The sequence below is a fragment of the Sinocyclocheilus rhinocerous genome, unplaced genomic scaffold (assembly GCF_001515625.1).
Source record: "Sinocyclocheilus rhinocerous isolate Xijiao unplaced genomic scaffold, SAMN03320098_v1.1 scaffold19, whole genome shotgun sequence".
Taxonomy (NCBI): domain Eukaryota; kingdom Metazoa; phylum Chordata; class Actinopteri; order Cypriniformes; family Cyprinidae; genus Sinocyclocheilus; species Sinocyclocheilus rhinocerous.
Window position 1 is genome coordinate 3,270,903 of NW_015638975.1, and position 11,337 is coordinate 3,282,239.

The 11,337-nt window shown below is 36.6% G+C and overlaps 2 protein-coding genes across 2 annotated transcripts in view; both read left to right on the forward strand.

Annotated features, from left to right (window-relative positions):
- Positions 1-895: 895 nt before the first annotated feature.
- her8a (hairy-related 8a) lies at positions 896-3,013 on the forward strand. Its single transcript, XM_016566154.1, has 4 exons — positions 896-1,044; positions 1,644-1,739; positions 1,893-1,965; positions 2,120-3,013. Exons 1-4 carry the CDS (start codon positions 982-984, stop codon positions 2,578-2,580), a joined length of 693 nt encoding a protein of 230 aa, XP_016421640.1. The 5' UTR covers positions 896-981; the 3' UTR covers positions 2,581-3,013.
- Positions 3,014-5,355: 2,342 nt separating this feature from the next.
- gal3st4 (galactose-3-O-sulfotransferase 4) overlaps positions 5,356-11,337 on the forward strand; it is a 15,269-nt gene continuing 9,287 nt past the window's right edge. Inside the window, exon 1 of the mRNA XM_016566020.1 lies at positions 5,356-5,626. The gene's annotated coding sequence lies outside the window, so the exon portion shown is untranslated. The remainder of the gene's footprint in view (positions 5,627-11,337) is intronic.

An 11,337-nucleotide genomic window follows, 5' to 3' on the forward strand; every position in this document is an offset into this window, starting at 1 on the left:
CCATTATTTTAACGAAATCAGTCTTTCTGTGGACCTTGGAAAACGCGATGTTAGGGATGTGTTTTTCTGAGTTGCTGAAGAGTTTAAGATGGCCATTAGGGATTTGGCACCCTGTCTATTATTCCGTTGACTGTGGGTCATTATTGCCGGACAACGGCAGAAAGAGAGATCTTGGCGTGCTTCAGTGGAGTGTGCCCGTCCCGTAGGTGAAAAGAACAATAGTGAAGGGGGTAAAGGGGAAGGGTCGCGCGCTATGGAGGAAGGGGTGGGAAACTAAAAGATAATAGTAGTTCTCCTACTGTGAAAACACTTAAAAACTAAGATTTCTTTGCTATTGTTGCACGCTACCATCCTCCAGCCTTTACCATCCACTGTCTTTGTTGGGGTATCGGATACTCCATTCTTGTTTTTGCTTGCATATTATGAAAACATTGCACCTGGAATTCAGTAGTAAAAAAACATGTTTCAAACGCATCCCAGTTCATTTAATGCCCTAACCTATATGCACGATATCAGGTGTAAAAACAGAATTAAACGTGACAATGAAATCCACAGGTGCATCCTTTTTGTGGTAAAATCACTTTTCACTTTGGTGTTAATAGTAGCTAAAGTGAGACCCACATTTTTCAACTGAGTCAATTCCTTGTAACTGTTACTGACAGTGAATCACTTGTGAAATAAAACTTTTGAACTCTTGCTTCATCTCAGAGCACCAGCACTATGCGTGGAACGTGGGATTCGTGGTATTTAATAGGCCAAACCCGAGACTGTGGGAAATTGTGCAGCAAAAAGCACCCATGTATTGTCATGGTAATTTCAGTGGGCGGAGATTTGAGGGGGAGCGTGAGTACATGTTAAACGAGGTTAAGTGGGCCTGTTTAGTTTCTAGATTTATCAAGACTATACGCCACAACAAACTCTAGTTTCGAAAATAGTCGTGGGAAAGCGAAAGGTTTCTAAAATACCCAGAGCTGCAGAAAAATGACGGCCTCTAATATCGGCAATGGTCCGGAGAAGAATTTCAACGCAAAAGAAGAACGAAAGGTAGTGACATTATCGTTATTTTGTGTTGTTTTCATGTATGCAACTATGGCAAAATATTTATGTATTTTTTCAATGCGGGATACATGTAGAAAGCCATACAAATATAAGAATGTAGGATGAAATGGAGCAGATTTGAGTAAATCGTACAGAGCAGCTTTAAAATCTCTATGAACTTGTTCCAGACTGCTATTTGTGTATCTTTTATTGACAATATCTAAAATAAATAAATAAATAAATAAATAACTAAGCTAAATTTCAAAAATAGCTGTTTAATAAAACAATTGATCTGTTTTGCTAATCTCAATATTGTTTCCACAGTATATCTAGTATCTCAGTTTTAGATTTTTATTAGTACCTTATGAGTGAAAATAAATTTTAATTAGCATGTTTTTTTTCCTCATTCAATGCTCAAATCTCAAGTATAGGCCTAGTTATGTTAAATACTCACATACAAATAATAATTTGGGATGTCCAATTAATATTTCACACTTCAGACATACACCTTACAGAACTGGCACGTGTGTTGTGTGTCTTGTGTTGTCAAATTTGTGCTGAATTAATCGCTTGAGGATGTAAAACTGTCTTGTTTATCATTTTAGCTGCGGAAACCCTTGATAGAGAAGAGACGCAGAGAGAGGATAAACTCAAGCCTTGAGCAGCTAAAGGGTATTATGGTGGATGCCTATAATTTGGATGTAAGTGACCCAGATAAGCAATAAATAATTTTATATATATAAAATATAATTTAACTAATAAATTGATTTTAATTATTTTATTATTTTGTATTCAAATAAATAATCATTTAAAAATTATTTTATATTGCATTTTTTCTCTCACTTTTCCCACAGCAATCTAAATTGGAGAAGGCAGATGTTCTTGAGATAACGGTTCAGCACATGGAGAACCTTCAAAGAGGTTCAGGTTAGACTATGCTAAAACCATATTGTACCTTTTTTCACACGTATCTGAGGTATTATTTCAAACATACAAACAAACCCTACTGGTCTTTAAAGGTAATTTCATGATTGTTTACATGAGGTCAAATCACCATGGTTAAATTATATTTTATTTCCAGGTAGTAGCATCAGTCCAGGCACTGGGTTTGAGTCTCGACAAAGATACAGTAGCGGCTATATTCAGTGCATGCATGAGGTGCACAACCTGCTCCTGAGTTGCCCTGGGATGGACAAAACTCTGGGTGCTCGTCTGCTAAACCACTTGCTGAAATCTCTTCCCCATATCAGCACCGAAGCCGGCGGCACGAGTTCTGTTGGCACCCCTGGTCCTCTTCCTCTATCCCCTACCCAATCCCCTCTAAACCTGCCCTCCTTACATCCCCATCCTCTCCACCTGCACACCCCTCCAACTCCTTCCCCACCCTCCAGCCCCACTCACTCTCCCAGAGTCCCACCGAATAGAGAGAGACCACGCGAACAGTCCTCTCCCCCCAGGTCTCCTTCCCCTCAGTCTCCAGCACGATCTGCCCTTCCCCCTTTCTTTCCAGGAGCTGATCCCTCTATGTGGAGACCCTGGTGAATGAATGCAGCCCAGCCCCCCATTTGCCCTCCCCCTGCCCTTCCTTGGCCTGCCCTCTTCTACCTAATAGTTTCCATTACATTTGATCTCTTGGGAGGTTGGAGTGCTTTCCACTCAAAGGGGTGCATCATATTGAGTTACAAAGTCCCATGGGGATGTGGTATCATTTAAAGCACTGTACTGCATGCTTGGAAGCACATTATGCTATGTTCATGTTTTGAGGGTATGATAACAAATGACACCAAAGCTGCCCTCGTTGACTGTATATACTAGTATTGCTGTCTTGACCACTTGTAGGGAAAGTTTATATTACCTTACTTTGCCTTTTCTCTCTTTTTTTTTACTAGCTGGGTTTTAGACATGGTTTACTGTGGGTTTTAGGGGATTTGTTGAAATTATGCATGTTTCTCTACCTTAAATGCAAAACACTAACGGTGACTCAGAAAGGGTAGAACTGACAAGATCATTTGTGAAGAATATACTCCATCCTTGTATATTACAAGAAGAGAGGAGTCTGACTAGTACCTCATATTGAAGCAGTTAAAACTGATTTTCTTTATCAAAAATCAGAACTGTGTATTGTCTTTGTATTCTCAAATATTTGTAATAAAGGTGATTTTAAAAAAAATTAAAATGACGCTGATCAGTTTGTATGTTTTTTTAACTCATATTTAATCTGTCATACATTAGAACTGGCTCTTTATTCCACTGACAAACAAATATTGTTAGAATTTAGATTTTTTAACATTTACAAACAGCATCACAGGCACTTACTTCTAAATTAATTTACTCAAATTCAACATTTTGTACGTCCCAATCCTTTTGTATTTATTAGTTATGCCAACAATTTGAACCTGAACTTTACATTCAATAAACTGTGTTAATACAGAAAATAAGAAAAAACTTTTTCAGGTTTGCCAATTTCTTGATGGATAGTTTAGCATGCCAAAGAGAAAAGAGCACAAGATCAACAAATTATCAAAGAATCAAAAGAGGCTCCATCAGTCAACAAGTGATGTAATGCCAAATTTCTCCAAATCTATACCAATGAAGAAACAAACTCGTCTACATATTGGATGGGGGGGGGGTGAATAAATTTCAGCAAATTTGCATTTTTGGGTGAACTATACCTTTAAGGTAAACAAAATATACGTTTGATCCATATTGTAAGAAAATTATGCTATTACTTAAAACAGTCACTAGATGTCACTATTTACTAGTCACAGCCCCACAGTTACTAGTCACATGCTAAAATAATATAACTGCCCCCAAAGCCGGCTCTGACTGCCCCCTAATGGATTATCTAGTGTTCTCCTACATTGAAAGCTAATTTCACTATAAAACATATTTAGTCTAGCATTCTAGTTAATAATAGATAAAGAGTGTAACTCATGTAGATTTGGAATTAGAGCAGGTTGGAGTCGGAAAGGAAATAGAACTTATTCAGGATAAACATAGTATTTAATTTTGTACAAAGTAAAACAAAACAAGAAGGCAATATTTCAGCTCATGCAACATTAAAAATATGAATTAAAAAAAAAGAAATTGTGCAACCTACCCTCCAAGGGTCTATCTTTCCAAGACTCGTTTTCATTCCTGAAAATTGAAGGGTAGATAGGATAGGGATGAGTAAATTTCCACACTTCCAGCTGTTTAATTCAACATGAGGTTCATTGGGGCACAGGTGTGTTTGGACACGTCTTTGACTGGTAACTCGTAGTTAAGTGTTAAATCTGCATCCACTCATGTTCACCATACATCCAGGTGGCAATGCACTAGACAAAACAGGTCTGTGATGGCCTACATTTATCCCTTGACTGGCCCCTTCATTCGGGCTGCTCAGTCTTCCTGTGCATACTTGCGTCTTTTCTCTTGAAGCTTGTTTTTAAATACATATATACAACTAAAATTGGCCATGGCTGTGCTAAGCCTTTTTCTTAAACAAACTACTGAAAATAATTCGCTGTGTGACCAAACTCAATCAGGTTTCTGACGACGAAAACTAGTGTGAGCCTTGTGATCCCCAGATTCCCCTTGAGGTTCATTATTCAGTATCAGCTGCAGAGCAAGAGCTCAGAGATGAATGGGGTTTTTGTTAGGCTTTGGATATTGTATGCGAGTGCAACAGATGGGGGTCGCATAGTTTGGGTGTACAGTGACACATCAAACCTTGGAGTTGTCAGTTCTTCAGTCTCATAGGAAAGCAATAGATCCCACATTTACTTCCTTCACATTTATTCATTTTGCAAATCTAGGAATATGTAAGTGTGTTGTAGGCCTATATTAAATATAGAGTAGTGTGACTACTGTTCTTAATACACTTCAATTTACATGACGTCAGGCAGCAGAGAATATCTGAACTTCTAAAAAATCATTTGTCACATCACAGGGCAATTTAGTGAAAACTACTGAAGCTACTACTACTGAAAATCAGGTAACTTTCTAACATAACTTTTTTAAACCTAAAATATGTTTTTTTGTGTGTGTGTGTAAATTTTCGCCTGATATGTTATTAAAACATGTTTTATTTAATTTAATTTACACTTTATATTTTGAATATTTAATTTTTAACCAAATTGTTGTCAACTAATTTATATTTATTCACACATATTGACACACATCTCTTTAATGAATAAATGATTGTCCTCTCATTACTATCCCTTTTATTGCGGCAGCAATAGCACGAAAATGTAGCCTGGTATCAAGATTGCAGCAAGGATAAAGTTACACTCTCCTTGTGGACTGTAGAGAGCGCGCCGCGCGACAGACAGACGGGGATACAGTAGCCTAATGGATGGGGGTTGGGACAGATGGATTGTCTTTGCAGGCAGACGCGAGGAACTTCTTAAATGAGGAAGAGCGTATTTATTGTAGTTTGGAGGACAGTTAAGCATCTCTACGTGGTGGGTTGTTTATCAACACAAAACTTTGTTGCATTTGGTGCCAGTTGGTGGATAACGGGAGACTCGATTCACAGAAGTCTGGAGTGCCGCTCGAACTCACATTTTTAAAGAAACAACCAGTTTGCTTCTGAAACACATTCTGGGTGAGTAGACCAGATAATGCAAACAAATACACTAATTAATGATTGTCTTAAGGGGTATTTTTTAGTCCATCTGACAGACGCTTTTCCAACTTCAACATCGCTCAGGATTCCTATTCAAATACCACTGTACATTGACACTGTTCGGGATTTTTCCCCTTGAAAACCACATGCTCTTCGATTCAGTTTTACACTTTATTCATTTTTATGTTTATTTACTCGTACTTTTGTTATGAGTATGTGTCGGGTCAACATATGGTCTAATGACATCCAACCTAAAGCGCTTTTCAGTTGCTATAGTCATCCCGAGTAATTACATAGATTATTCGGCTATGGGGTCGATTAGTGAGGGTAAGCTTGTTCAGCAGCTGCTAAGTTTTAGAAGTGCTTTGGTCTCATATGAGCGGCCTGTGGGACAAGGCTGGACTGTTGTCCACTCTCAGAAAAGATTTCTTTGAGGATTCCAATTTTCCACATGGAGTCAAGTTTCTGCAAAGGACCGACTGTTGTGTTGCTCTGGAGTTTCACTATAGGATTGTCTCCTTTACAAATAGTTTAAAGGGACAGTGAACCACCCAAAAAGTCTGTTATTACTCATCCACCCTCATGTCTTTCCAAACCTGGCTAATTGACTTGATTCTGTGTAATTCAAACTGTAATTTTAAAAAGAATATCCTGGACACTTATTTTAGTATGAAAATGAATGAGGACTGAAGCTGTCAAGCTCCAAATTGACAAAAATAATCAACAAAACACATAAAAGTATCGTAAAAGTGACCCATGTGATTTATATGCAATACATGAAGAGTTCAGATCAAAAGTCAATATTCACTGAAAATGATTTTGCTCTCCTTGGCACATTTATAGGAGAACTAGCATTTCGAGATTTTGACCTTTTAGAGCCTTGTTTTTTTAAAAATAGCCAATTGGACTAATCTGTGAAAGAAAGCATCAAATACTGCTGTATTTTATAGTTTTTGTTTTGTTAAGTGAGTCACGTTGTGTAAATAAAAAGTCACACACAATCCAAATAAATTACATTTCTTTTTTTTTACATGCACTTGAATGCGCACATAAATGGCACATAGCAATTGTTATGTAGGCTAATATAAACACAATGCTTGCTCTGACATTTGCATTATAGAATTAACCCTGCTTTTTGATTGTTGAGGCTGTCTCTGAACATGTCTCGCCTTAATAAAATATTAAAGTTGTGATTGGAGAAAGTGGGGCAGATATGTTTGACCTTGAAGCCTGTCTTGTCTGGCTGGTTTATGGTTTTCTTCACCAATAGGCATGAAGCAATTGTTTCTGTTGTTGTTTTTTTTATTATTGTATGGAAAACATTGCCTTTTTATTGTTTGGAGGAGTTGTTTTCTCCAGGGCTGGTTTATGGTTTTCTTCACCAATAGGCATGAAGCAATTGTTTCTGTTGTTGTTTTTTTTTATTATTGTATGGAAAACATTGCCTTTTTATTGTTTGGAGGAGTTGTTTTCTCCAGTTACTTCCCTTGTGATGACTAATTTTAAACTGAGAAAGGGAAAGCTCAAGAGCATTAAGAAGAGACAAAGTAAGCAGCAGAGGCTCCTCCATCTTGTCTGAGGTAGTGAGGATTTTCTTGAATGTAGATATGTTCTTTTTACAGTATTTTTAGTATGTGGTTGGGGTGTTCTTTTGAACCTTCTATTCATCAACAAAACATGAGAACATGCATTATGATTTCCACAAAAATATTAAGCTGCTTATTAAAAATATTAAAACTCTTTTCAGCATTAAAAAAATCCCAAAACAAACAGTGAGTTATATTTATGGTAAAATACTGGCAGCTGTGGTTGCCAGAATTTTACCATAAAAAAAAATATGGTAGCAACATTTTAGGTTTTAAAGACTTAACTTAAATTCACAGTAAAAAAAAAAAAAATCATATTTCATTAAAGGTGGGGTAAACAATTTCTGGTAGCCAATGTTGACATTTGAAATCACCAAAACAAACACGCCCCTACCCCAAAAGGGTCCATCATATGACCCCTTTAACTGATATAATATTAATATAACAACCTATTGAAGTACTAATATCTGTTTGTAACATTGTAATACACTGATAATAACCATCAAAAACAGGTGGTGATGAGAGACACAGGATGAATCAAGGTGCACAGTGTCATTCACACAAACACTAAGCACCATCCTGGTAACACATATTATACTGAAATAATGCAATAAACATTAATTTAACAACATTATAGATGTAAGATATTTACTCAAACGAAAAAAACATCAAAAGTGAAGTGCCATAAAGGGAATTCTGGGAATTATAGTCTATGGCTTTTCACTGTAAATTATACTATGATTAATTTTTTTCACTTCCAAAAAATGGAAATTAAACAGTATTGTACTGTATTGTTGTTACGGGGCTGACAAGACGTGAGACATGCGGATCCATGTGCAAGCTTTATTAAAGCAGAGAGGTCAGAAACACAGGCAGGGTCGAACAATGGCAAACAGGTATATGGCGGGCAAGACACAAGAATAATCCAAAATTACACAGGAATAAATTTTATTTTAAAATATATACAAATAGAAAACAGCTCTTTCAAATTGCAAACAATTACGGCACTGCGTAATGACTAGTTTGTGTTCAATTGTCTGCAGTGGTCCATAAAGTTGCACAGGTTTTGCCTTTATTACAGCACTGCAGTTTTGCAACTACAGTGAAAACAACAACTGTTTCCTCTCCACACCATGTTTGAGGTATGCCAGAGTTTTAGGTTTAAATAAAAACGGCAGTGTTTTATAGTTTTTTGTTAAGTGAGTCACATTGTGTAAATAAAAAGTCATTGACAATCTAAAGATATAACTTTTTTGTTTTATATGTGCTTGAATGTATATATGCCACATAAATGGCACATAGCAATTGTTATGTAATATAAACACAATGCTTGTTCTGTCATTTGCATTGTAAAATTAGCCCCGCTTTTTGATTGTTGAGGCTGTCTCTGAACTATCAGTGACAGTCTCGCCTTAATAAAATATTAAAGTTGTGATTGGAGAAAGTGGGGCAGATATGTTTGGCCTTGAAGCCTGTCTTGTCTTGCTAGTTTATGGTTTTCTGCACCAATAGGAATAAGGAAATTGGTTCTGTTGTCTTTTAATAATAGTAATAACCATTATTAATAATTAATCAATTATAATAATTGAGCACCAAATCAGCATATTAGAATGATTTCTGAAGGACTGTGTGACTAAAGTTATGGTCAGCTTTGCCATCACAGGAATAAATTATATTTTAAAATATATATAAATAGAAAACAGCTCTTTCAAATTGTAACAATACAGCAATTAAGTGCAAAAGAGGTGCGCCAATATTTCCAGATGAGATTATGTTGCACTGTTTTTTCACTGTATATTACCAGTTTTGTTTCTTAAAAAGAAAACATTGATACACAAGGACACTTTTCAAGGAACCATCATATATTCTCTAGATTGCTTGAACAGACTGTCCAGTCATTGATGCTAAGAGGGCAGAGGTATCTGGTGATGGGCCAGAGGTCTACCACAGTTAAACGATTATAGGGTTTAAGTCTATATATAGGCATGCTTGTAAAGGACTACCTTAAGTCAACGTAATTCAGTAGGCCAACCTGTGGAACATTCAAAAATTGGTCACACATCTCTTCTGATACGATCCAGACAGCAAGGGAAAAGTACTGAATGCAATTAATAAAATGCAATTATATCATGTAAAGGATTGCAAAATAAATAAACATATCAAGTTATAAAAGGGAAGAGAAAACACTTCACATTATTTTGTGTTGATGTCAAAGGTTGTGCATCCAATAAAAGCAGCCAATTTAGGTAAATGCCAACATGGTCAGGTTGCATAACATGATCTCATCCTCAAAAAGCCACGAAAAAAAAAAAAAAAAATAAAAAAAAGGACTATATATAGGCATGCTTGTAAAGGACTACCTTAAGTCAACGTAATTCAGTAGGCCAACCTGTGGAACATTCAAAAATTGGTCACACATCTCTTCTGATACGATCCAGACAGCAAGGGAAAAGTACTGAATGCAATTAATAAAATGCAATTATATCATGTAAAGGATTGCAAAATAAATAAACATATCAAGTTATAAAAGGGAAGAGAAAACACTTCACATACCTTTTGTTGTTGATGTCAAAGGTTGTGCATCCAATAAAAGCAGCCAATTTAGGTAAATGCCAACATGGTCAGGTTGCATAACATGATCTCATCCTCAAAAAGCCACGAAAAAAAAAAAAAAACTAAACAAAAGGTAAAACAACCCACACTATGTTAAATACGGGTTCACTTTCAGCTAGGATAAAATGTTTTGTGCCAACTGCAATGTGTTTTGTGCAGTGAAATACTGGATGCAGAGAGAATGAAACCATTAAACTTTAAGAGACATTTAGAAACCAAAACACTCAAACTATAAAGACACGCCTGTTGGAACTGGATCTGAACACATCAGATGAGAATAACAAAGAAAGTACATAAAATTAGCATATTTTTCCAGCTAAGCATTTCATGTAAATATTATAAACAATAAACGTTTAAGTGCATTTTGCAACACGTTCTCACTCCCAACTTGTCACATATTGACGCTTGGTCAGGACCCCTTGGCGTCGCTTTTTGGCGCTCAAGGTACCCCTTTAGTGTCCTTTTTCAACGTGCAGGGTCCTCCATTGTTTTCAGTTGTTTGTCTTAAATTAATGGTTTGCATGCATTTGTAAAAAAAAAATATATAAATAATTTTATATAAATGTATACTTTCATTGGAGCACCTAACCCCACCCCTACCCTAAACCTACCCACTTCTGAACAATATAAAACACGTAACAGGTAAATATAAGTACAGTCACAGGTATTTATTGCAAAAACTGACCATGAAAAAGCAGTATAAAAGCATTACAAACAAGTCGTGTTGCATTCCAAATCTTCTGAAGCCATACGATATCTTTACATGAAGAAGAGAGTAAAACAAAGGTTTTAATAGCTGAAAATGATCCCGCTTGTTAAAGGGATAGTTCACCCAAAAATGAAAATTCTGTCATTAATTACTCACCCTCATGTCGTTCCAAACCCGTAAGACCTTCGTTCATCTTCGGAACACAAATTAAGATATTTTTGATGGAATCGGAGAGCTGTTTGACCCTCCCATAGACAGCAATACAACTGAAATGTTCCCAAGTCCAGAAACGTAGCAAGGAGATCTGTAAAATAATCCATGTGACATCAGGGGTTCAACCATAATTTTAAGCTGCGTCACACGGATACGCTGTTTTCGTTCAGATCAAATCACAACAATGTAGGAAACAGATCCGGCGGGACGCAGCTGACACAGAACCAAAGACTATAGAATACCCAAGACGTGTCACTCGTATAGTTTTGAATGGGGAAAAATGCAACGCTCAATATGGCCGCTCAATCGCAGGAAGCCCCGCCTTCTGAATGAAAGAGCCAACAGCTAATTGGTAAAGTCAGTGCGTCACTAGTGTTTTATAACGCTATTTGAGCAAACGAAACAACATTTATGACACAGTTGTTGTCAGATTTCTTTGGTGATTTCAAATATGAAATTTAATCGTAAGCTTAGTGAACAGTTTTGGAGAATTTGATGTTTCCCCATACAAAGAGACAGGAGCTGCACTTGCATGCGTTTCAAAGATGGCCGCCGAGTGACATGACTTG

Coding starts and splice junctions, on each gene's coding strand:
- her8a (XM_016566154.1), top strand. CDS start 982: ATGACGGCCTCTAATATCGGCAATGGTCCGGAGAAGAATTTCAACGCA. Junction 1,045..1,643: donor ACGCAAAAGAAGAACGAAAG/GTAGTGACATTA, acceptor TTATCATTTTAG/CTGCGGAAACCCTTGATAGA. Junction 1,740..1,892: donor TGGATGCCTATAATTTGGAT/GTAAGTGACCCA, acceptor CTTTTCCCACAG/CAATCTAAATTGGAGAAGGC.